At 38.0% G+C, this 27,317-nt stretch overlaps 2 protein-coding genes across 5 annotated transcripts in view; both read right to left on the bottom strand.

Moving 5' to 3' along the window:
• The window catches only part of MPHOSPH8 (M-phase phosphoprotein 8), a 61,297-nt gene extending 39,749 nt beyond the window's left edge, over nucleotides 1-21,548 (bottom strand). The window contains exons 1-2 of the mRNA XM_059144157.1: nucleotides 21,117-21,548; nucleotides 6,727-6,882 (exon numbers count right to left, since the gene is read on the bottom strand). Of these exons, the coding sequence (XP_059000140.1) occupies nucleotides 6,727-6,882; nucleotides 21,117-21,362 (402 nt within the window). The 5' untranslated portion in view covers nucleotides 21,363-21,548. The remainder of the gene's footprint in view (nucleotides 1-6,726; nucleotides 6,883-21,116) is intronic.
• Nucleotides 21,549-23,212: 1,664 nt separating this feature from the next.
• PARP4 (poly(ADP-ribose) polymerase family member 4) overlaps nucleotides 23,213-27,317 on the bottom strand; it is a 141,027-nt gene continuing 136,922 nt past the window's right edge. For all 4 annotated transcript variants that reach the window (XM_059144154.1, XM_059144155.1, XM_059144153.1 and 1 more), the window contains one exon: nucleotides 23,213-26,239. In XM_059144154.1, the coding sequence (XP_059000137.1) occupies nucleotides 26,092-26,239 (148 nt within the window). In that variant the 3' untranslated portion in view covers nucleotides 23,213-26,091. The remainder of the gene's footprint in view (nucleotides 26,240-27,317) is intronic.

Consider the following 27,317-nt stretch of genomic DNA (forward strand, 5'->3'; position numbering starts at 1 on the left):
CTCTCTCTGTCAAATAAATAAATAAAATCTTAAAAAAAAACTATCTAAAAAATAAAAATTTTTTTTAAATAATTAAACCTGAATGTAAATATAATCATGTTCCACATCCAGCTACCAGTTTACAAAAATATGGGGCTAGAGGAATGTGTTAAACACCACCATGCACTAAGCCAAACCTAGCATATGGGAAATTCTACAGAAAATGATGTGCTTTCTTCGTCAAATAAACAACATGGAGCAGGAACTGCTTAGAGTAAGATTATTAATGACACATGTTGTGTAGACCCTTCTCAAATCTCAATTTGCTTGAAAAGATTCTAGCAAATAGGGGTACCTGGGTGATTCAGTTGGTTAAGCATCCGACTCTTGATTTTGGCTCAGGTCATGATTTCGGGGTCATGGGCTTGAGTCCCACATCAGGTTCCACGGTTGTCTTGGAGCTTGCTCAGTCAGGATTCTCTCTTTCCCTCTAGTCCTCCCCCCAACCTCCTCCTCTCTCTAAAAAATAAATAAATAAAATAAATAAAAAAACCAATCCTAGTGAATAAAAAGGGACAGAGGGAGCAGTGGACAGAAAAAGGAAGAATGGTGAAGTACTGGTAACAACTGTCGATGGTGACAAATGAGTCTCATGACACTGCCCTTTACAGGTTTGTGTGTTCAAATTTTCCTTAACTTAATTCTTTAAAAATTAAGAGTCTGGACGGTATCATACTCTATATTTATTAAAAATACTATCCTTAAATAAAAGAAAAAACCCAGAAAAGTATAAATAGTAAAGTGCTGATAAAGCAGAACAGTGGTTCCCTTACTTGTAGATTATCTATCCATTAAAAACAAAGAGCTAGACCATATCACACATATGTACGTTAAATAGCACCTCAATTTTTAGTTTAAAATACTTGATGGGCAACAAAAAGATAAAAAGGGAACCAAATTTTAAATTATGATGAAAAGTATTTTAATGAATAACATTTCTACGTCATGTATATTTTCTGATTACTATCATTAAAACCATTTTGGGGGATTATTTTATTTATTTAAAAACAGGTATTTATTTTAGAGAGAGAAAGAAAGCATGAGCAGGAGGGACAGAGGGAAAGGGAGAATCTCAAGCAGACTCCTAGCTGTGTGCAGAGCCCGATACAGGGCTTGATTTCAAAACCCTAAGATCATGACCTGAGCTGAAACCAAGAATCAGACACTTAATTGACAGCGCCATCCAGGTGCTCTTTTTTGGGTTATTTTAGAAAACCATTTCTTATTTCTGTGATGCTTAACTTAAGCTTAACTCCTAAGCAAACATTGCTCCAAGATTTAAGCAGAAAAAGTGACAAATCAAATATTCTTACAGATACTACTGTGGTGAAACCCCTACATAAGATAAAAATTTTGGTTACTGGGATAGATCACAATTTTCATAGACAACACATATTTGTTGCTTGCATGAACATGGATGATGAGATGAACAAAGCAGTTTTCTCCTACATACTATTTCTATATCTACAGTGAAAAGAATCACGAAGTTTTTCAATGGCAAAACTATTTTGCTAAAGAGGAAAAAGATCAATGACTATTTGTATTTTTGCCATATTCCTATCCACTGATCTTACCTCAAAGAGTCACAGCAATAGACTGAATACTTAACAGACGAGAGAATTCATGAGAAAGCTGACATCATATAGGAAATAGAAGTTTCAGTCTTTAAAATGTAAATTTTGAATTTTTGAATTTCAGATTCAAAATGTACCTAAAATTTTAAATTTTTCTTTTAAAGATTTTATTTATTTATTTGACAGAGAGAGACCACAAGTAGGCAGAGAGGCAGGCAGAGAGAGAGAGGAGGAAGCAGGCTCCCTGCTGAGCAGAGAGCCCGATGCGGGACTCGATCCCAGGACCCTGAGATCATGACCTGAGCCGAAGGCAGCGGCGTAACCCACTGAGCCACCCAGGTGCCCCTAAAATTTTAAATTTTTAAAAAAGATTTTATTTAGCAGAGGTCAAAGCAGACTCCCCAATGAGCAAGGAGCCTGACACTCAATTCCAGGACCCTGGGATCATGACCTGAACTGAAGGCAGACCCTTAATCAACTAAGCCACGTAGGTACCCCTAGAATTTTAAATTATTTATAAAATAGTAAGGAGAGCTTAGAAAAAAATACTTTTTACAAGAACTGTCTTTTTTTTTTTTTAAACACTATTTTTTTTTTTTAAAGATTTTATTTATTTATTTGACAGAGAGAAATCACAAGTAGTCGGAGAGGCAGGCAGAGAGAGAGAGAGAGAAGCAGGCTCCCTGCTGAGCAGAGAGCCCGATGTGGGACTCGATCCCAGGAACCTGAGATCATGACCTGAGCCGAAGGCAGCAGCTTAACCCAATGAGCCACCCAGGCGCCCCTTAAACACTATTTTTAAGTAATCTTTACACCCAATGTAGGGTTCATGCTTACAACCCCAAGATCAAGTGTTGCATACTCTACTGACTGAGCCAGCTAGGCACCCCTCAGGTGGAGAAATATCTTTCTAAAATTAAGACAGGATTCATAAGCTTAAGAATACATCTTAAACACACCAGTCTATCAGGAATCATTCTCATTCAGACCATTATCAGTAATTCTAACAAGAAAAAGAGCTGCAAGTAGGGTTTAACCAGAGGCTTGGTAAAGTAAAAGAGACAATAAAGCTAGTATTCTGTAAGAATAAAACTTCTTGGGGTAAGTTTTAGCAAACTTATCTTATTGCAGGAAAATGAGAAATACACTTTAGCAAGAATTCAATCAAAAAGTCTAATTTTTTTGAGTAATGAAAACCTAGCACTTAGTAAAACAGGTTTATTTGTGTTTGTGAGATTGTTTTTAGGGAAAGAAATAGGGAAAGAAACAATAGGCACCCATTCCATAAGAGTGAAGTGTAAGTATAGCAAAAGAATTTGAGGAAAAGTCTTTATTTTAATGTGAACTCATTTTGTAAAAGGTTCCTTTAAGAAAAATTTAAAAGTAACGCAAATTTTGCTTAGTAATTTAAAAATTGTATTTATTAAAGACCTTGCCACTATAACAAAAATTTAAAAACCAGGTAAGTCCACTACTCTGAATGGATTTCAAGCGATAGCCCAAACTGGTTAAGAATACAGCTGCCTCGGGGCGCCTGGGTGGCTCAGAGGGTTAAGCCTCAGCCTTCAGCTCAGGTCATGATCTCAGGGTCCTGGGATGGAGCCCTGCATTGGGCTCTCTGCTCAGCAGGGAGCCTGTTTCCTCCCTCTCTCTGCCTTCCTCTCTGCCTACTTGTGATCTCTGGCTGTCAAATAAATAAATAAATAAAATCTTTAAAAAAAAGGAAAAAAAAGAATACAGCTGCCTCAATGGCCACCGTCGCCAAACTGTGGAAAGAACCAAGATGCCCTTCAACGGACGAATTGATAAGGAAGATGTGGCCCATATACACTATGGAGTATTATGCCTCCATCAGAAAGAATGAATACCCAACTTTTGTAGCAACTTGGACAGGACTGGAAGAGATTATGCTGAGTGAAATAAATCAAGCAGAGAAAGTCAATTATCATATGGTTTCACTTATTTTGGAGCATAACAAATAGCATGGAGGACAAGGGGAGATGGACAGGAGAAGGGAGTTGAGGGAAATTGGAAGGGGAGGTGAACCATGAGAGATTATGGACTCTGAAAAACAATCTGAGAGTTTGGAAGGTGCGGGGGGGTGGGTGGTTGGGGGATCCAGGTGATGGGTATTGGAGAGGGCACGTATTGCATGGAGCACTGGGTGTGGTGCAAAAATAATGAATACTGTTATGCTGAAAAAATTAAAAATTAAAAAAAAAAGAATACAGCTGCCTGGCTCTATCATTACTAACTGGTTAACTTGAGCTATAGCTACTTATCTAAACCTGGGTTTCTCCTCTTCATCTACATAAAGTGGTGACCCAGTGTTTGGCACATACATAGAATAAGTATTCAGTAAATACAAGCTGCCTTGTTACTGCTATTATTATTAACAACCATAATATTCAGTCAAAATTGGTTCCTAATATTGTTTTGGTTGAAACTCCAATTGTATGGAAAGAAGATAAACATTCAGTCCTTAAAATCTAGGCTTCAGTAAATTTCTTGTGAAAATTTTTCACCATACAGTTCTAAGTCCAAGAAGCTCTGCCAGTATTCTAAAAAAATTACAATAATTTCCTTTTTTTTTTTTTTAAAGATTTTATTTATTTACTTGAGAGAGAGACAGTGAGAGAGAGCATGAGCGAGGAAAAGGTCAGAGGGAGAAGCAGACTCTCCATGGAGCTGGGAGCCTGATACGGGACTCGATCCCGGGATTCCGGGATCATGACCTGAGCCGAAGGCAGTCGTCCAACCAACTGAGCCACCCAGGCGTCCCTAAAAAATTACAATAATTTCTAATGAAAAAGAAAACTAAAAGCAAAAGCAAAAAGTTGAGTAAGAGTTGGTTCAATTTGTAAATAGAAGCTATAAAGGAAATTTACATGAAAAAGTACAATGGGAATTATACAAGAATGGAATTCTTACAAGAATTTATAAATAAGATAAAAATAAATAAATAAATAAGATAAATAAGAATAGGAATATATAAGAATGGGAATTCTTACAAGATTTATAAATAAATCCAATTCAATTATTTGTGGAATAAGAGAACCAAAGATAAAACAATAGACAAATCCACAGAAGGAAACCCTTACTCCAAGTTTTTGCTTCTGTTTTAATAATATCCCACTCTAGCCTGTAAGGGCCTGGTTGGCCAAAGGGAGTCATTTTGTGTTTATGTAGTGAACTTAGATTGACCCCGCTCCTCCCAGAGGAACTTACTGGCAAAGCCTAGATACAAGGGCAGATCAGCCCAGGTGAAGACTTCCAATCAGTGGGGCACGCATATATCTACTAGGGTAAATTGAAATTCAATCGGCCACCCGTGTGTTACCTAGCAGTTTTTTCTGTGTGTGGCAGACTGTGCAGTTTTCTCTGTGTATTGCAATCTCATTGGCCACCTGTGTATCGCCCAGCTAAACTACCTCTATAAAAGTTAGTCTGTGAGGCTGGGAGGGGTCGCCTCTTTGCAAGAGATGGCCCTGACCGGTCAGTTTGATTCTCGATGCTTGGTGCAAAATAAAGCTTTGCTTAACCTTCGCTTTGTATCAGTCTCGCTCCTTTGATTACGTACCCTAATATAGCCCACCATGAAATCTTTTTCCAAACTAATGATGACAGAAGTTTAACTTATCTAGGGCATCTGGGTGGCTCAGTCAGTTAAGCATCAGACACTTTTTTTTTTTTTAAGATTTTTTATTTTTTATTTGACAGACAGAGATCACAAGTAGGCAGAGAGGCAGAAAGAGCGGGGGAAGCAGGCTCCCCCGTGAGAGAGCCTGATGCGGGGGCTCCATCCCAGGACCCTGGGATTATGACCTGAGCTGAAGGCAGAGGCTTTAACCCACTGAGCCACCCAGGCACCCCAAGCCTCAGACTCTTGATTTTAGCTCAGGTCACAATCTCAGGGTTGAGAGATGAAGCTGTGTCAATTTATCCTGTACATGGAGCCTGCTTGGGATTATCTGTCTTCGTTTCCTTTTACCCCTCCCCCACTAGCACTCTCTATAAGACAAATAAATAAATCTTATTTTTATTTTTTTTTTTTTTAAAGATTTTATTTATTTATCTGACAGAGAGAAATTACAAGTACATTGAGAGGCAGGCAGAGAGAGAGAGAAGGAAGCAGGCTCCCTGCTGAGCAGAGAGCCCGATGCGGGACTCGATCCCAGGACCCTGAGATCATGACCTGAGCCGAAGGCAGCGGCCCAACCCACTGAGCCACCCAGGCGCCCGACAAATAAATAAATCTTAAAAAAAAAAAAGTTTAAATTATCTGAGCTCCTTGACCTCTAAATCCTTCCTTACCATCAGCAAGGGTTTACTAAAAAGCAATAAAGTAGCTAAAAACCAAAATGGGAATAGAAGAGAAAAACAAAAATCAGATCTGTGAATAATCTCTAATAGATTAAAATTTATAGCTTTATAAAATGATTTAAGATTTTAATTAGCAGAAAAATCAGACATAATACATTGATAATGTAGATAAAACATACAAATATGTACTATACCTGTAGTAACAACATGAATAGTACAAAAAAATGTTCCTAAGGTACACAAAACAAGATGCTCATACCATGGATGAACAAAAATTTTTGACATGTTTTTAACCTCCCCACTTTCACCTTACTCTTAACTAAAAGAACAATATTAATCGGCATGTCCAAACTGTATTTATTTGTCAACTGTGATAATAGGTTGACTACAGAAGGAAGAGTTTGGCAAAATCAATTTAAACATTCTGTGAGAATCAATCAGCTATACAGAATTTATAATACATGAAATACTATATATTTTATTATTATTTGTAATTTTTAAAAAAGAGTTTATTTGAGAGAGCAAGAAAGAGAGAGAGCACAAGCAGAGGGTGAGGTGTGGGGAGCGACAGAGGGAGAGGGAGAGACAGGCTCCCCAGTGAGCAGGGAGCCAATGTGAGGCTGGATCCCAGGACCCTGGGATCAAGACCTGAGCCAAAGGCAAATACTTATCTGACTGAGCCTCCCAGGCACCCTATTTGTAAATTCTTTACTGCACATTCCTTATGTTAGTAAAAATCATAGTAAGTTTATTATTCTGAAAAGAAGAAATATGAAATAAAACATGATACCTGAATATCCTTCTTAACTGGCTTAGCTTTGTTCTCCACAACTTTCTTCCTAAATTCAAGAAGAACTTCTTTACAGTCCTCAAGATGAATCTCAGGCTCCCAGGTATCATCATCTGATGTGTATCCTTTCCATCGAACTTTATAAAGGATTTTACCCTGTTACAGAATTTAAAACAGCCAAATAAAGAACATTAAATTTGATAATTTAAATTATTAAATACATACATACAATCCTGAGAATATATGAATGAACTTGAAATGGAAATTAACATAATTATAAAGTATGTTCATCTCCTGAAGCAAGTGCATTTAAGAAAAAGTGTCACACCAAAAGTAAACAAATAAAACTCTATCAAATTAAAAAACTTCCTTACTACAAAGGAAACCAACAAAATGAAAAAGCAACCTACTGTACTGGCAAATATTTCCAAATCACGTATCTGATAATGGGTTAATAATATCCAAAACACAGAACGAACTCATATAATTCAGTAACAAGGACAAAAAAATCTGCTTAAAAAATGGGCAGATCGGGGGCACCTGGCTGGCTCAGTGGGTTGGGCCGCTGCCTTCCGCTCGGGTCATGGTCTCAGGGTCCTGGGATTGAGCCACACATCGGGCTGTCTGCTCAGCGGGGAGCCTGCTCCCTCCTCTCTCTCTGCCTGCCTATCTGCCTACTTGAGATCTCTCTCTCTGTCAAATAAATAAATAAAATCTTAAAAAAAAAAAAAAAAAGGGCAGATCGGGGCACCTGGGTGGCTCAGTTGGTTAAGGAACTGCCTTTGGCTCAGGTCTTGATCCTGGAGTCCTGGGATCAAGCCCCACATCAGGCTCCCAGCTCCATGGGGAGTGTGTTTCTCCCTCTGACCTTCTCCCCTCTCATGCTCTCTCTCACTGTCTCTCTCTCAAATAAATAAATGGGCAGATCTGAATGGACATTTTTCCAAACAAGACATACAAATGGCCAACGTATATATGAAAAGATGTTCAATATCACTAATCAGGGAAAGGAAATCAAAACCACAATGAGATCTTACCTCATACCTGTTATTAATGAAAAGAAATAACAGGTATTAGCAAGGACTAGGAAAAAAGGAAAACACCCGTGCACCATTGGTGAGAATATAAACTACTATAGCCACTACACAAAACAGTAAAAAGCTTCCTCAAAACATTAAAAACGAAAACAAAAACAAAAATCTACCATTAAAAAAAAAAAACCTACCATATGATCCAGCAATTCCACTTCTGGGTATTTATCTGAAGAAAATAAAAACACTAACTCAAAAAGATCCATGTACCCCCATGTTCACTGCATCATCACTTCAATAGCCAAAAAGTAGAAATAGCCCAAGTATCCTCAACAGATGAATGAAGAAAATAAATGCATGCACACACACACACACACACACACACACACAAGAATATTATTTGGCCATTTAAAAAAAAAGGAATCATGACACTGGCAACATGTTGGACCTCAAGAACATTATACTAAGTAAAGTAAGCAAGAGAGAGAAAGACAAATACTGCATGATCTCAATTATGTATGGAAGGAAACAAAATAAAACAAAAACCCAAGCTCACAGAAAAAATGAAAAGACTGGAAGTTGCCAGCAGCAGGGGTTTGGGGCAGAAGAAATGGATGAAGGGGGTCAAAAGTTACACATTTCCAATCATAAAATAAGTCATGGGGATACAATGTACAGCATGGTGACTACAGTTCATAACACTGTACTGCATACTTAGAAGTTGCTAAGAAAGCAGATCTTAAAAGTTTTCATAACAAGAAAAAATTTTTATATCTATGTAAGGTGATAGATATTAACTAGACTTGTTGTTATGATTTTGCAATGCATAAAAATATCAAATCATTATGTTGTATATCTGAAACTAATACTAATAGTATATACAATTATACCTAAATTTTTAAGAAAATAAATAAACAATATTACAGATCTACTTTTCATAAATTGAAGATTAAGGTCTTTCTCTGATTACATAAGCAATGTGTAATATTTGAAAATCAATAAACATCAGGAAAAAACAAAAATCACCCATAGGTGATAGAAGGAACATACCCCAACATCATAAAAGCCATATACAAAAAACCCAAAGCAAATATCATCCTCAACAAGGAAAAACTGAGATCTTTTCCCCAAAGATTGAGAACACAAGAGGGATGTCCACTCTCACCACTGTTGATCAACACAGCACAGCAATCAGACAACAAAAGAAATAAAAGGCATCCAAATCGGCAAAGACGAAATCAAGCTTTCACTCTTCTTAGGTTATGTAATACTATACATTGAAAATCCAAAAGATTCTGCCCCCAAAACTGCTAGAATTCATACAGCAATTCAGCAAAGTGGTAGGATATAAAATCAATGCACAGAAGTCAGCTGCATTTCTATACATTAACAATGAGACAGAAGAGAAATCAAAGAATCGATCCCATTTACAATTGGACCAAACACCATAAGATACTAGGAATAAACCTAACCAACAAGGTAAAAGATCTATATTCTGAAAACTTCCACAAGAACACTTATGAAAGAAACTGAGGAAGACAGGGAGAAATGTTAAAACATTCCATGCTCATGGATTGGAAGAAAAATACAATTAAAAATGTCTCTGCTGGGGCGCCTGGGTGGCTCAGTGGGTTAAGCCACTGCCTTCGGCTCGGGTCATGATCTCAGGGTCCTGGGATCGAGCCCCACATTGGGCTCTCTGCTCGGCAGGGAGCCTGCTTCCCTCTCTCTCTCTCTCTCTGCCTGCCTCTCTGCCTACTTGTGATCTCTCTGTCAAATAAATAAATAAAATCTTTAAAAAAAAAAATGTCTCTGCTACCCAAAGCAATCTGAACATTCAGTGCAATCCCTATCAAAATACCATCAACATCTTTCACAGAGCTGGAACAAACAATCCTAAAATTAACTAGAGAAGACCCCAAATCGCCAGGGAATGTTGAAAAAGAAAACCAATGCTAAGGGCAACACAATTCTGGCCATCAAGCTGTATTACAAAGCTATAATCATCAGGACAGTTTTGTACTGATACAAAAACAGACATGTAGGATCAATAGAATAGAAGAGAGAACCAGAGATGGACCCTCAACTCTGTGGTCAACTAACCTTTGACAAAGCAGGAAACAATATCCAATTAAAAAAAGTTAAATTAAAAAAACAAAACAAAACAGTCTCTTCAGCAAATGGTGTTGGGGAAACTAGACAGCCATATGAAGAAGAATGAAACTGGACCACATCTTACATCATACACAAACAAAAATCTGAAATGGGTGAAAGATCTAAATGTGAGACAGGAATCCATCAGAATCCTAGAGGAGAACACAGACAGCAACCTCTTTGACCTCAGGTGCAGAAACTTCTTACTAGAGATGTTTCCAGAGGCAAGGGAAACAAAAGCAAAAATGAATTACTGGGACTTCATCAAATAAAAAGCTTTCCTTTTGTAGAGCAAAAGAAACAATCAACAAAACTAAAAGCCTACAGAATGGGAGAATGTATCTGCTAATGTCTTATCAAATAAAGAGCTATAAAAATCTATAAATACTTATCAAACTCACACCCAAAAAACAAATAATCCAATCAAGAAGTAAGCAGAAGACACGAACAAATATTTCTCTAAAGAAAACATACAAATGGCTGACACATGAAAAAATGCTCCACATCACTCAGTATCAGGGAAATACAAATCAAAATCACACTGAGATACCACCTCACACCTGTCAGAATGGCTAAAATTAACAGCTCAGGAACCAAGAGATGTTGGCAAGGATGCAGAGAAAGGGGAACCCTTTTTGGTGGGAATGCAAACTGGTGCTACTACTCTGGAAAACAGTATGAAACTTCCTCAAAAAGTTAAAAATACAACTACCATATGACCCAGCAACTGCACTACTAGGTATTTACCCAAAGGATACAAACAGTGATTCAAAGGGGGGGGCAACTGCACCTCAATGTTTATAGCAGCAATGTCCACAATAGCCAAACTATGGAAAGAGCCCAGATGATGCCCATCAACAGATGAATGGATCATGAAGACAGATCTCTCTCTTTCTCTCTCTCTCTCTCACACACACACACACACACACACACACACACACACGGAATATTAGTCAGTCATCAAAAAGAATGAAATCTTGCCACCTGCAATGACGTGAGGGAACTAGAGGGTATTACGCTAAGTGAAATCAGTCAGAGAAAGACAATTATCATACAATTATATATAGAATTTGACAGATAACAGAAGGGAGGGAAAAATAAAGTAAGACAAAATCAGAGAGGGAGACAAATCACAAGAGGATCTTAACGATAGGGAACAAACCAAGGGTTGGTGGAGGGAACAGGATGCGGGTAGGCGGATGGGACAACTGGGTAATGGGCATTAAGGTGGGCACTTGATGTAATGAGCACTGGGTGTTATATGCAACTGATGAATCACTAAACTCTACCTCTGAAATTAATAATATACTATACGTTAAACTGATTTTAAGTAAAATTTTAAAAATAAATATAAAATTTTAAAAAATCACCCATAGATATTGATAACAATTTGATCTACTTCCTTCACCTTTACATTTACAAATGTAATGACAAATATGTATTTTACACATATTGTTTAAAACACTGGTATTATACTATTATTTTACTTTGTTTTCTTCACTTAGATATGGAACAATTCTTGTTTTAGTATTTTTCAAAAACATGATTTTTACCGATGGTTCTAAATACAGTAAGAAATACAACAAAAACTGTCCCTTTGGAAACCAAAGATTTTTTTTTTTTAAAGATTTTATTTATTTATTTGACAGAGAGATCACAAGTAGGCAGAGAGGCAGGCAGAGAAAGAGAGGAGGAAGCAGGCTCCCTGCTGAGCAGAGAGCCCGATGCGGGACTCGATCCCAGGACCCTGAGATCATGACCTGAGCCAAAGGCAGTGGCTAAATCCACTGAGCCACCCAGGCGCCCCCAAAGATTGTTTTGTTTCTGATTTTTGTTTTCATAACCAAAGATGTTACATACTTGTGCATCTTTGATCAGACTGCTAGAATAAATTCCCCAAAGAGAGATCAATGAGATCAAATAATAAAGTCACCTAAACACTGTTAAAACACACTGTCAGAAAACACATTTCCAGAAAAGATGCCCTAATTTACATTTCCACAGATAAAAGACCTCATCTCTATGTATCAGAGGCCAGCAAACTATAGCAGGACCTGCCACCTATTTTGGTTTGGTCATCCTGTGAGCTAAAAATGCTTTTACAAAAAGTTACAAAACTGGTGGAAAACAAATCAAAAGAAGAATTACATTTGCATCGAGCGCTTTATAATGTCATGCATGGATTAAATCTTGGCAGTTATTAGCTCCTTTAATCTTTACAACAACCCCGTGGAGTACTAATACTCATTGTATAAAGAAGGAAACTGAAGCTTCTAGATAAAGTAACTAGTAAAAATTATACAACTAAAGAGTAATTCAGCTGAACGTAAAACCCAAGGGCACTTAACCAGCTTCTGCATATATCCAACACTGTGAGGACAGTGTGTAAAATGTCAAAGGTGGATGCAGGTAACACATTTTAGTGCACAGCATGGAGCCTACTTAAAAATAACGTGCATGTACTCTTAGCTGATATAAGCACTGTCCCCTCACTCCATTATATAACTAAACCATAAAATTATATCAATTTAGGCTTAGTTATTATTTTAAAATCATGAGGATTTTCAGGATTGTCTTTAAAAGTTAGGGATCTGGGTGCCTGGGTCGCTCAGTTGGTTAAGCGACTGCCTTCAGCTCAGGTCATGATCCTGGAGCCCCAGTCAGGAGTCCCACATCAGGCTCCCTACTCAGTGGGGAGTCTGCTTCTCCCTCTGACCTTCCCCCTTCTCATGCTCTCTCCTGCTCTTTCTCTCTCAAATAAATATATAAAATCTTGAAAAATATAAAAAGTTAAGAATCTAAGTCCACTTTTCCCATTATTTCTTAGTTTCCAATCTTACTAGGGGCTGATGTTGGTCTTTCTAGAAGTGACAAGGACTGAAAGGCAGTATAGCCATGTTGAAGGGTAAAAGCGGAGGGAGTAGCAACTGGTTTTGGTTTGGAAAGCTTACTGACTCAGTGGTTGTATGAATAAAATCAGGTAGGTGTTAAGTGTAAGCTAGAATGATACTCTGCAGTTCACGTGGAAAACTATTTCATATATTCTTTCTTCTCAGTCAGATTGGGTATTGAGTGGAAAACATAAATAAGAAATTTGGAGAAGCAAAAATGTGGAATATGTATGATTAAGATTTGATAGCCATAAAACATTAAAAAGAAAAATTCTTATAAATGAGTGAGAAAATGGGCAAAAGATAAATAGGTAATTTAAAAACTGTGTTTATTGTAGTTTCGTGTTTTTTGGTGTATGTACCTTAAAATTTGCCATTTTAACCATTTTTAAGGGTAAATTCATAGAGACAGAAATGGCATTAAGTACATTCACAGAGACATGCAGTTATCATGACTGTCTATCTGTAGAACTTTTTCATCTTTCCAAATTGACTCTGTTCCTATTAAACAATAATATCCCTTCCTCTGAAACCCTGTAATCCATCATTCTACTTTCTGTCTCTGTGAATTTACTTATTCTGTGTACTTTATGTTAAATGGACTCACACAATATATGTTCTTCTGCTCTGGCTTATTTCACCTACCAGAATGTTTTCAGAGTTCATCCATATTCTAAAATGTGTAAGAATTTCTTTCCCTTTTAAGACTGAAAAATATTTGTGTATATATACCACATTTGTTTATCCACTCACCTGTTGATAAACACTTACGTTGTTCCCATTTATTGGCTACTGTGAACAATGCTCTATTGGACATGGTTGAACAAATAACTGTTTGAATTCCTGTTTTCAGTTCTTTTGGGTATATATCAAACATAGGTGTGGAACTGCTGCGCCAACAGGTAATTCTGTTTAACTTTTTGTAGAATAGCCAACTGCACAGTATCTTTACCATTTTACATTACTGCCAGTGTAAGAAGGATCTAGTCTCTCCACATTTTCAAAAACACTTGTTTTCTATGTTTTTGTTTGTTTTATTATAGCCATCTAGTAATTGGTGTGAGGTAGTACCTCATGGTTTTGATGTGCATTTCCCTAAGAACTAAGGATGTGGAGCATCTTTTCATATGTTTATTGGCCATCTGTGTATCTTTAGAGAAATTTTTATCAAATCCTTTGCCCATTTTTAAGTAGGTTGTCTAGTTTTTGAATTATAGGGGCTATTAATATATTAAGGATATTAATCGCTTGTCAGATGTGATTTGCAATATTTTCTTCAGTTCTGCGGGCTGCCTTTTCACTATGCTGATACTGTTCTTCGATGCGCAAAATGTTTTTTATTTTGGTGAAGTCCTTTTACCTATTGTGTGTGTGTGTGTGTGTGTGTTTCTGGAGTTATATCCAAGGCTGCATTGTCAAATCCAAGGTCCGGAAAGATTTACCCGTTTCCTTCTAAGAATTTTAGGGTTCTACCTCTTAAATTTAGGTCTTTCATTCAATTTGAGCTAATCTTTGTATAAGGTGTGAGATAGGGTCCAGCTTTTCTTTTTTACATGTGGAAATCCAGTGATTTCAGCACTATTTGTTTCACTATTGACTGGACTTGATACCCATTATGAAAAACCAACAGGCCACAGATGTTTGGATTCTTTTTTGGATTTTCTATGTCTGTCCTTATGTCAGTACCATACTGCTTTGATCACTGAAACTCTGTAGTAAGTTTGCAAGTCTTTTACCCTATTAGTTAAATTTATTCTTAAGTATTTTGTTCTTTTAGGGGTATCTGGGTGGCTCAGTCAGTTAAGCATCTGCTTTCAGCTTTGGTCATGATCTCAGGGTCCTAGGATTGAGCCCCACATCAGGCTCCCTGCTCAGTGGCAAGTCTGCTTCTCCCTCTCCCTCTGTGATCTCACTCTTTCTCAAATGAATAAATAAAATCTTTCTTCTTCAAGATTTTATTTATTTATTAGAGAGATAGAAGGCACAAATAGGAAGACTTAGGGAACTCAGGGACTCTATTAATCAACATTCATATTATAGGAGTCCCAGAAAAAGTGAAAGAAAAAGGGGCAGAAAATTTATTTAATGAAATAGTCTGAAAACTTCCCTAGTTTGGAAAGGAAACTGATATCCAGATCAAGAAGGCAGAAAGAATTCCAATCAAAGTCAACAAAGCAGATGCACACCAAGACATATTGTAATTAAATCTGCAAAATATAGTGATAAAAAAATCATAAAAGCAGCAAAACTTAAAAGGGAAAGCCCATAAGCCTAACAGGGGATTTTTCAACAGAACTTGGCAAGGAAAAGGAAAAGGAAAAGAGTAGCATAATATATTCAGTGGGCTAAATGGGAAAAATCTGCAGCCAAGAATACTCTATCCAACAAGGCTATCATTCAGAATAAACGGAGAGATCCAATAAAAAAATAAAGGCATTTGTGACCCTTAAACTAGCCCTGCAAAAAATATAAAAGGGGAATCTTGGAGTAGAAAGGAGAGACCAAAAATGACAGTATAAAGGTATGAAATACAAAAGCAGTAAAAATGAATATTTCTGTAAAAAATCAGCTAGGGAAGTCAGACACACACATAAAGGATATAAAATACGCTAACATATACCTAAAAATGTGGACAGGAGAGAAGAATAGATTCAAACTTAAACAACTACCACCTTAATATAGACTGCCATATGCAGAAGATGCTACATATAAACCTAATGGCAAGTTAAAAACAGAACTTTCTTATGATCTAGCAATCACACTAACGGGTGCTTACCCAAAGAATACAAGAACACTAATTCAAAGGGATGCATGCATCCCAATGTTTGCAGACTGCTGTGTCCATCAACTGATGAATGGATAAAGATGTGGCATATATATGCAATGACGTATTATTCAGCCATATAGAGAATGAAATCTTGCCATTTGTGATCACATAGATGGAGCTAGAGAGAATAATGCTAAGCAAAATAAATTACAGAAGACAAATATCATCTGACTTCACCCATATGCAGAATTTAGCAAAGAAAACAAATAAGCAAAGGGGAAAAAATAAAAGATTGAGACAAATCAAGAAAGAGACTATTATAGAGAACAAACGGATTAAACAGGTGATGGGCATTAAGGAATGCACTGGTGATGAGCACAGTGAGGTATATGGAAGTGTTAACTAACTATACTGTATGCCTGAAACAATATCAGACTGTATGCTGGAATTAAAAATTAAAACTGGAGGGGAAAAAAGTTCTTTTTGGATTGCGCATTACAAGTATACAGAAACACAACCTTTTATTATGTTATTCTTGTACCCCTGAAGTTTGCTGAATTCATTTATTACATCTAGTCATTTTCTTGTAATTCTTTGGGATTTTCTAGAGAATCATGTCATCTGTGAATATAGTTTAACTTCTTCCTTTCTAACTTGAATGCGCTTTACATCTTTTTATCTAATTGCTCTCTCTAGAACTTACAGAACAGTACAGTGTTGAACAGCAGTGGTGAAAGTGGGTGTATTACAGGTAATTTTTTAAAGAAAAAGTGTGAATGACTTAATAATGATTCTGTAAGTGGTTACAGAGCCAAAGTCAGAAGACTTCGGTAAACTACTATACTACAAATATTTTATACTTCGTCAGTTGAGAGTCAAAATTAGGTTTCAAAGTTCATCCTAAAACTCCTTCCTCTCTCAATGACAGTGATCTTCCCTCTTCCCCCACTTGGGGCCCTGAACTCATGACCCTGAGATCAAGACCTGAGCTGAGATCTAGAGTCCAACTGCTTAACTGACTGAGCCACCTAGTCTTGCTTTAAAAATTGACAGAGGTGCCTGGGTAGCTCAGTCACTTAAGCATCCGCCTTCAGCTCAGGTCATGATCTCAAGAGTCCTGGGATCAAGTCCCCCATCAGCTCCCTGCTCAGCAGGGAGTCAGCTTCTTCTTCTCCCTCCGTATTCTCTCTCGCTTTCTCTCAAGTCAATAACTAAAACCTTTAAAAATAAATAAATTTAAAAATAAAATTGACAAGGAACACATCATAAAAAATTCCAGTTACAATGATCAATAACAGGGGCGCCTGGGTGGCTCAGTCATTAACCATCTGCCTTTGGCTCAGGTCAAGATCCCAGAGTGCTGGGATCAAGCCCCCCATCAGGCTCTCTGCTCAGCAGGAAGCCTGCTTATCCTTCTCTCACTCCCCCTGCTTGTGCTCCCCTCTTGCTGTATCTCCCTCTGTCAAATAATAAATAAAATCTTTAAAAAACCTAAAAACAATAATCTATAATATTAGGAGTATGAAACTGAGAACAGCTCATTCATGCAAATTATTCTCAAATTAGTTTCCCATATTTCCAGTTTCAACTTCCTAAGTAATGGCTAATTTGCTTGTTGGCAACTATATTATAGGTTTTAAATAACCCAATTAATCAAACAAATATTCAGTGTGAAACAATATATGAATACATGTCAGTTTAAATAAAAAATTCTTTTAAAGCACATGAAATATTTACTATTACTCTCAATGTTTGGAAGTTAAGCAATATATTTGCACATAATTTGTAGAAATTGGAAAATATTTTTAACTGAATGAAAACACAGTATAAACATAATTTATGAGCTATAGCTAACCTAAGATTAGAGGTATATAATTTGAAGGTGCCTGGCTGGCTCAGCTGGTGGAACAGTTGGAAGAGTAAAACTCCTGATCTCAGGATTTTAAGTTTAAGCCCCAAGATGAATGTGGAAATTATTAAAAAAGAAGAAGAAGAAGAGGAGGAGGAAGAAAAAGAAAAAAAAAGGCTGAAAACAACTATGTATCCACCTCAAGATGGTGGAAAAAGGCACATAAAGATTAAAGAAAGAAAACAAAGAAAAAGCCAAAATTGATTAAAAAAACAAATATAAACATTAAAAAAGTAACATCACAACCAACTCTGGTTTATTCTGTGAATACAAAAGTGATTTGACATTAGAAAATCAATATAATTTACCACATTAATGCAATAAAAGAGAAAAATTATGTGATCATCTTGATAGATGCAGAAAAAATTTTTAATAAAATTCAACATCCATTCAAAAAAGTATTTAGCAGCTAGAGTGCCTGGAAGGCTCAACTGGTTAAGTGTCCAACTCTTGATTTCGTCTCAGGTCATGATAATAGGGTGGTGAGATCAAGCCCTGTGTAGGTATGGCTCCCCACTCAGGGTGGCATCTGCTTGTGAATCTCTCTTCCTATGCCTCTCCTCCCACCCTCCTACATCCCAGGACTCACTCTCCCTCTCTAAAATAATAAATAAATAAATATATTTTTTAAAAATCTGACAAAAATATTGTTGAGGGGAAAAAAGCACACACACAAAAAACAAATATTGTGAGATTCCCTTTGAACGAAAGAAAAAAATCTGGTACAACTACACTCAAGTCTCAGAGAATGCATCCTTAGGCAGAAAAATTACAAAGAAAAGCAAGAAAGCTATTTCCATATAATAATCCAGGACAGTGATTTTGGGGGATGGTAGAGGATACTGATGAAAAAGTTGAATCAAAAGAGGTTTCCAGGGGCCCCTGGGTGGCTCAGTGGGTTAAAGCCTCTGCCTTCAGCTCAGGTCATGATCTCAGGGTCCTGGGATGGAGCCCCACATTGGGCTCTCTGCTCAGCAGGGAGCCTGCTTCCTGACCCTCTGCCTCTCTGCCTACTTGTGATCTCTGTCAAATAAATAAATAAAATCTTAAAAACAAACAAACAAACAAATAAAAAACAAAAACAAAAGAGGTTTCCAGGGCTGGCAGTCTAATATTTCCTGACTTGGATGGAGGTTACACAGGTGTTGGCTTTGTGATAATTTATGAAGTTTTATAATTAAAATATTTATTTGTACCGTTAAAAAAAAAGTCAAATCAGATTCCCATAAATAGTAAAAGTACTAGCTTTTTATGATGTAAAAATGATTCCAATTCAAAATCGAAGCCAAAATTTCAAGATCTATCAGATTCATTTGATTGTTCTGAAAACATACAAAAAAATATATTTAGCAATAAACTGAAAGAAAGAGCATGGCTAATATATAAATTTAGAATTAATGCTATTCCTCCAAGCCAACACTCATCATTATGATTGTCTTAGTCAATAAGAGAATACCACAGTCTGGTGGCTTATCAACAACAGAAATACCAAAGACCTTAAGACAACAAGGAGGCCAAACAAACTCTTTAAGACCCTTAAGTTTTTCCACTGGCTGGCTCACTTAGCTGATGTAGATATAGTTCACAGAACCGATATAGTTCTGTTCTGCTGAGCTAATACTTTTCATCTTATAAACCACTCATTCTCAAGAGCACCTAAAAATACAAGGCCCTGAGAACTAGAATTTTCACCCAACTTCACATGACTAAAGTGATATAAATAACCCTCCTTTATTGCTTTAAACACTTAAGCTTCATAGTTTCATCCGCTTTTGACTAGAATATATGAGACTTTGGGTACAGCGCCTACAATTTTGGGGACAAGGAATATTAAATATTGTATGAATTTAACTACATTGGAATTAAAATAAATTTAAAAAAGAAAAAAGTACACCAAGAGATGAATCATCTTAATTCTAAACATATTACTCCTCTAACCAAATATTTTTCCAAATATTTTCTATGTGCCAAGCACTGAGTTAATTGCAGAGAATACAAAACAGTCCAAGATTGGCTCTACTCTCATCCCAACATGCTTTTGTAATATATTTGGGAAAATTAGACCAAATAAAGTTCTATCTTTGCTGAATTGCAACTAATGATAATATTAATGGCACTAGATTTCAATTATTTATTCCCAATAGACAGACTCTTCAGTGTCAGCAACTGTGTATTCATCTCTATATGCTCAGGACCTAACACCACACATAGCACACAGCATGTGATTTAAAAAAAATAATAAGTCTGCTAAATAGACAAAAACATTAATGCAAAGTAGCACATGACAAACAGAAAACAACAGACAATAAAAAGAATACAGAGGGGCGCCTGGGTGGCTCAGTGGGTTAAGCGTCTGCCTTTGGCTCAGGTCATGATCTCAGGGTCCTGGGATCAAGTCCTGCATCAGGCTCTCTGCCCGGCAGGGAGCCTACTTCCCCCTCTCTTCCTGCCTCTCTGCCTATTTGTGATCTCTCTCTCTCTCTGTCAAATAAATAAATAAAATCTTTACACAAAAACAAAAACAAAACAAAACAAAAAAAGAAAACAGAGATCCAACTACCAAGTTAGACCTTTGGTTCTCTCACACTTACCTACTGAAACAAAGTGCTTCCCTACTGTCCATCCTTCCACCCATTCTCCTTTACCCCAGCTTGCAGTCCATGATTCATTCAGTCATTTAATAATCTGATATACACAAACCACTTACTACATACCAGGCACTGGATTGAATACCAGTGATACAAAAATTAATAAAAATATTCCCTTTATTAAAGGAGCCTACAACCTAGCAGGCGAGACAAATATTTAAAGAAAAACGCTTTAAGTGCTGAAACAGAGGTCTGAACAACGTGTTACTAGGGTTTAGTTGAAAAAGCATCTCACTCTGCAGGGATCAGGGCCAAAAAAAGATTTCACTGAGAAACTGACGCTCAGAGAATAAGACCTAAAAGACTGCGAAAAAGAAGAGAGGAGTAAGCGCCAAGGCATAGTGTAAGGAAGAATTTCAAGTATTACTGTGTGGTTTCAATCACACAGTAAACAAGAAGGAAAGAGAATGGTCAGGTTTTTAAGACCTTTAAATGCCACCCTCTTGGGCGAGGTTCTGAGGACGAAGAGGAATTCCAAAAGATTTTAAACCAGAAAATTGATCATGGCTTTGAAAAACACTGAAACGATGGCGTGGACACTGGACTATGAAGAGAAGCACGATGTCAGAGTCACTTTCTAACACGGAGCAGTGGCCCCAATCAGGTACTCGAAGACCATGACAAACCCTTCACCAACTGTCTGCACCCCTGACACTCACATACCGCAACCTACACTGCTTCCTCTCCTGGCCACATAACCCTTTCAAACTTCTTGAAACGGAGCCTCACAGCCACAGCCACAGCCCAAGAGTCCGTTGAGGAATGTCAATGCACTGCTCCCATGATTCGCACGCTTGCGTCGCCTCTGGCTGTCACGTTCCTTTTCCCCGCCTACGTCGGGTCTGCACAAGCTGGTCTTTCCCAGCTTGTGAATTCTGGGAGGGCTTTGCGTCCTCGCGCGGCAACCCTCCACAGACGTCCAACAGCTAGCTCCCCGCTTCACCACGCCAGGCCCAGCAGGCCCAGCCTCGCCTCCCCCGGCGCACGTACCCCCTCGGTCTTCATGTCCAGAATCTTTTCCACCTCAAACACATCTTCTCCGTCCTCCTCGCTGTCTCCAACTGCCTCGGCTCCTTTCGTGGCGGCATCCTTCTCTTCGCCCACTGCTCCAACACCTTCTCCTTCGACTTCAGGAGGTTCACCATTGCTGTCGGCACCTGCAACAGGAACTGCATTCACGCTCTCTCCCTCGGCAGCCGCCGCCGCCGCCACCGCCGCCACCACCACCTCCGCCATAATATGAGACCCGCAAACCGCCGAGGAAGAGCGGCTGCGACACACACCCCGACAGTTCCTCGCGCTCCGCACTTGGCCCTAATCCACTCCGGCAGCGTGACGCTGCGAAGGAAACTCTCCAATAGCGGGCTCACGACCCTGGAGCGACACACACTGAAACCAATCACTTCGAGGCTGGCGCGCTGGAGCCCCCACGGAGCCTACGGGAAGCGGGTGGGAGGGCCGAGGGGCGCCCCGGCGGAAGGGCGGGGCGGACGGGGCCGTAAGAGTGTGGCGGAGGATCGTTTCTCGTGCTGGCGGTTGGAGGGATAGGGCTGCTTCTGAGCCCCCAGGGGGTTGGGGCGGGAACTGTCTGTGGGGAGGGGAGGGGCTTGTGTGGGCGCGGGGGAGCAGGGAGTGAAGTTGACGGGGTTCCTCGGAGAGGTTGGGCTTCAGCGCTGGGTGGTGAATCGGCAGCGGAGGCGGGCTCGGCGCTTCCCGAGTTGAGACGAGGCGGCGGGAGAACACCAGAGGCGCGGTAATTCGACTGAAAGAGAAGCTCAAGCTCCTGAGGGGATGGAACGGTGCGCGAGGTCTCTTCCTTCTTCCAGTTGCGCCTCACGGCCAAGGCGGGGGCCTTTGTAGGAATGCGGCCCACCTCCCACCTCGGGCCAGAATGGAATGCCGGGCCGATCGTGCAAGTGTAATTTTGATTCGTTTAATGCGTGTGAACGACACAATCAAACATAACTCATAGTGCTATTATATCTTAGTATATCGTATTGTTTAAGGTTAGGGGGAAAAAATTTTAAGTAACAAGTCAAAACCAGTTATTTTCCAAATTCTTCGGATTTTTTTTTCCCCATTGAAAATGTCAGAGGTTGTGATAAAAGTATTTAGTCCACGATTGACAAAGCTAGTTATCCAAAGTTGCTAGGATAATCCACTTAATGGTATAATATTTTTCTCACTTTGAATCTTAAATAAAATCTTTATTGTAGGGAACTTTCAACTTTTTAAATTTCTTATAAAGTTTAAGTAATCTCTACACCCAACATGGGGCTCAAACTCACCCTGAAGATCAAGAGTCACAAGCCTTTCTGACTGAGCAAGCCAGGCGCCCCACGGCACTGTTTCTTTGAATGGTGGACTTAATTTATAAGATTAGCTCTTTTAAATTAACTCTGAGGTTAACTAAAGAATCATCTATGATCCACCAGATCCATTTGGGTGATGGAGGAAAGACAGGTTTCAAAGCATACAGCCAAGAAAGAATTTCTGAGACATCTTTGGTGCAAAAAGTCCGTTTTACTAAAGCACGGGGACAGGACCTGTGGGCAGAGAGCTGCGCTGGGTCATTATATACTTTCAAGTTGGAAGGTGCTTGGGGATAGCATAGATTTCTCACAAATTTGGAAGCAAGGTTTCCAGGACCCTGAGGGGGCTAGCTATTGTTGCAAAAAGGTAATTAATTACTCTCTGGTAAAACCCCAGCCATGAGACCCTTCAGATGTATTTTGCAAGAGTAGAGATGAAGTTTCCAAAGGAATTTTTGTATGTCAAAGTAGACTTACAGGATACTGGAGGGTCGGGCTAAGATTGCCTTTTGCCCTTAGCAAAGTATCAACATCAAGGCAGTTGAATCCCTAGATTCAGTTTCAGAGACTTATCAATGGTCTGTAAGTAGTAGGAAATTTAATAATTTTTCTTCTACCTTTGTTTCCCACATCATGGGAGAGGCACATCAGATCTTGAGTGGGCTCATTGATTTATTATTTATTTAGCTTACTAAATGCATCCTATGTACCATCACCATACTAAGTATTAAAAACACAAAGAGCAATAGAGCATAGTATTAAAATTCAGTTGACTAAATTTGAAGATCTTATTGACTTTATTCAACAATTGGGGCAGCATCCCATCTAGCAAATAGGAACTCCAAAGAAATGCAGAAAAGGACAGGTTTTTTCATGACAGAAAGGGGGTAGGGCAAGGAATTTCATAAACAAAAAAGGATTATTTCAGGCAAATGCACTGTTCTTTAGGGAAGGCTGGAGTCTATTAAGAGGATCACCTCACTAGTACTAACAGGAAATTCCAGACTACTAGTTAAGATTATATTCCTAGAACAGCCTGAAACTGCAGTTAGGTTGGATATCAAGTCTTGCTTTGCAAATGTGGGTGTTGACATAGATAACTCCATTTTGGGCCTGTTGTCTCTTAACAGTCTCTGCCCTCCACAGACTCTTAGTCTATAAAGGAAGACACACAACAATTCTAATAATTAGATATCTTTTTAAAGTAAGTTTTAAAAAATACTATAATCAAATAACATTAGTTGATGGGGAAAGCTCTTTTTTTTTTTTTTTTTTTTTTCAGAAGAATTTCGCTTAACAAGCATAGAAGAAAACATAGAGAATCACAATATTTCATGAAAATAATTCAGGCAGCAAAACCATTAGATAAAAGATTGATGAGGAACTGGCTGCCAAAGTATCTCTTCAGACTGTTGGCTGGTTGTAGGAGAAACAAAACTTCACATTGGAAAACCCAGTGATCAATGTTAGCATTACTAAAAGTAGAACAACCAAATTGTATGCCTCCTATTGATAGAAATATTGATCGTTAACCTATTCAGGGCCTTAGATAGAATTTCCAGTTTACAAGAAATACGGGGAAAGAAAAAAATGGAAACAGTTGGACAAATCCAGAATGTAGGACATTGTTTCTTTACTAAGTCAATAGCAAAAGAAGAGGGAAGAGAAGACTGTTCTAAATTTATAAAAACTTGGCAAAATATTTTAAATGATGGACTGTATGCTCATTATACTATTTTCTCTACTTTTACATATTTTTGAAATAAAGTATTTAAGTATATATATGTTCACTATAAAAATTTTTCACTAATTTAAATATATAAGATAGAAATAAAGTTCCTATTCCTCAAAGGTAACGTTTAGAATATGACATGACAGACTTTTATCTCATACAAGTATAAATACCCATTTATATAATTTGTAAATGAGCTCTATTCCACATTGTTCTGCAACTGTAATACACACACACACACACACACACATATGCATATATAACACATGCATGTGCGTGTGTCCATATTTTTGTAAGATGAATTACTAGAAGCGGAATTCCTACTAGTGAAATTCATACTTCAAGGAGGATAGTGATTTAAATTTGGATAAATGCTGCAAAACTTTGTTTTACTAGTATATAGTTCCAGTAACAACATAAGGAAGTCTGTTTACCTTCACACACTCTGCTACTAGGTATTATCAATTGCTGATCCCTTACTCTGATAAACCAAGAAAAGAGTTATCTTCTGTGATTATGTCAAACAAGCAGACAAGTTCAAGGGCAAGACATGATTGATTTAGCCAGTAAAAACATAACAAGCTATTTTAGATTTAGATGGATTATTATTTATATAAACACCAAGAAGAAGAATAGTCAAAGATGCCATCTCCTCTTGGAGAGGAGCTAGATAATTGCAATGTGAGTTGTGGGACACATCACTGTTGAGGAGCCAATTCTAGATGCAGCTAGGAAGATTTTTAGTCTGCAGCTATATTTGGAGTTTATATTGCCTCAGAACTGGGAGGTGATGAGAAATAGAAATAGTCTTGTGTCTGCCTCTCAGTGGGATAGGCAGATGGGAAAAGGCCTCATGGAAGTTACTCACAAGCTTCCCATCCTTTGAGTATCACAAGATGTTCTGCCAAGACTCAATTATAGCTGTAGTTCAAGTCCAGGGAATTAGGAGGGGTCACACATCAGGATAATGGAAGTTACTCAAGATGAAGGCAGGATGGGCAGTAAAAAGGGAAATCCTGAGCCATATGTGGAGGAGGGTGGGTACTGGGCATTTGGCAAATCACAGTAATAAGGACAGGCTTAAAAAAAAAAAAATAATAAGGACAGGCTAGAGGATAGCTAAAAGACTGTATCTCAAAGAAATCTGTTGTGATGAGCATTGTGTTGACTAATTGAATTTAAATTTTTTAAAAAAAAGTGAAAACAAAAACAAAGAAACCAAGGTTTTTACATAAAGGTAGAGAGGTAATGGTCTGGAAGTGGTAATGTGGAGGAAGGTAGACAGCGACCTTACAGCTTTCATAAAAAATAACTCAAAATGGATCACAGACCAAAATGTAAAGTGCAAAATTTATAAAACTTCTGTAAGATAACATAGGAAGAAACCTAGATGACTTAAGGATTTTAGAGGCAACACCAAAAGCAAGGTCCATGAAAGACTTGCTTGGGATACCTAGTTTCTCTAAGTGACAAAAAATGTATCAGGGGATCTATAGACTAGGAACCACACCAGGGAGCATGCATAAATGAGGCAAAGGTCTGGATACTCAGGGCCCTGGAAACAGGCTTGCATGCCATGAACACTGACATCTTCCAAAGATCTTTTTTCTCCCCAGCTTTCTAAGTCCAGCTGGGCCAGTTCTCCACTAGAGTCCTTAAAGGGGAGAAGGAAATGAGGCTGTAGGACAAGCAAGATGTGTCTCTTATTACCTCAAAACATTTAAACCCAAATCTGTAATATGCAATATTTTGTTAAGTGAGTAACACTTAAAATTGAATGAAATCATAATTAAACTTCATTATGGGTATCTATTGATATCTTACTATTTTATACGTGGAAGCATGAAAAGTGTTTAAAATACAACTTCAGTTGATTCAGCTTGACTGTAATTAAGAACTCTGTGAAGAGGAGGTGTGGTGTTTATGTTTGGATCCCCAGTAGCTGTTTAGTGGCAGAGTCCCAATCTTGACCCAATTCAAGCCGTTGGCAGATAGATGGATATTGTCCTTCAGTTCTTCTTACCCATTCACTTGCTTTCTTTATTTCTTCAAAAGCCCAGGGAATATTTCTAGATTAGAAATAAATGGTTCCATCAACTTCAGAACACAATTATATATGAAATATAATATGATACCAAATCCAGCACATAATATCAGACAAGATAATTCTGTCAAAAATTGAGCTATGTAAGGGTACGTGGGTGGCTCAACCATTAAGCTTCTGCCTTTGGCTCAGGTCATGATCCCGGGGTCCTGGAATCAACCCCCACATCAGGGTCCCTGCTCCGCGGGAAGCCTGTTCTCCCTTTCCCACTCCCTCCTGCTTGTGTTCCCTCTCTCACTGTCTCTCTGTCAAATAAATAAATAGAATCTTTTTTAAAAATTGAGCTATGTAATAAAAGCAATTATCTCTGACATTTAATGCAAGTTCTATCAGACTGAATCAACACATTTTAAAATATATTATTATACCCACCAAGTTCCAGCTTCCAAATGCTTCACAGACTTCCTTGCTGCCTCCAGGACAACTCAAGCTTTCTCTAGCCTTTATATATTGTGTGTGGTTTTTTGTTTTTGTTTTTTTTTTTTTTGGTCATCCCCTTTCCTTCCATTCTTCTTGATCTAAATCCATCCATTCTTCAAGCAGAAACTCAATACTATTTTACAAACCAGGTTTCTATTTTTCTTTCCTTTTTACTGTACCAAGAATTCTTAATTTGATTAGTTAACAAAATACTTAACACTTACCCATGAAACTGCCATGTATTCTGTCACACAAATCAGGAACAACAGTACTAAACTGTGCATAACAAAAAACTTGAAGTTTGTGTACATAAAATGACATCAAGCATTCAAGACTGTCAATATTCAAAAGTCTATTCAAGATTCAGAAAAATTCCAAGATTTTTCATTAATATTAGTTAACTACATTTCTCATTTATCTTTCACCTGCTAGAATTTATTAGCAAGCAAGTGGGAACATATACTAAAGTTTAAAAAAAAAATTCTATGGGAGGGGACTAAAAATTTGGAAAATTCTCTCCATCTTCCTGATTTTTTTCCCTGTAAACTGGGAAAGAGCCATCAGTATAGTGTGGTAGCTAAGAGCTAGGTTCAAATCCTGACTCTGAAATTACACAATGTTGG

The sequence above is a fragment of the Mustela lutreola genome, chromosome 13 (assembly GCF_030435805.1).
Source record: "Mustela lutreola isolate mMusLut2 chromosome 13, mMusLut2.pri, whole genome shotgun sequence".
NCBI lineage: Eukaryota > Metazoa > Chordata > Mammalia > Carnivora > Mustelidae > Mustela > Mustela lutreola.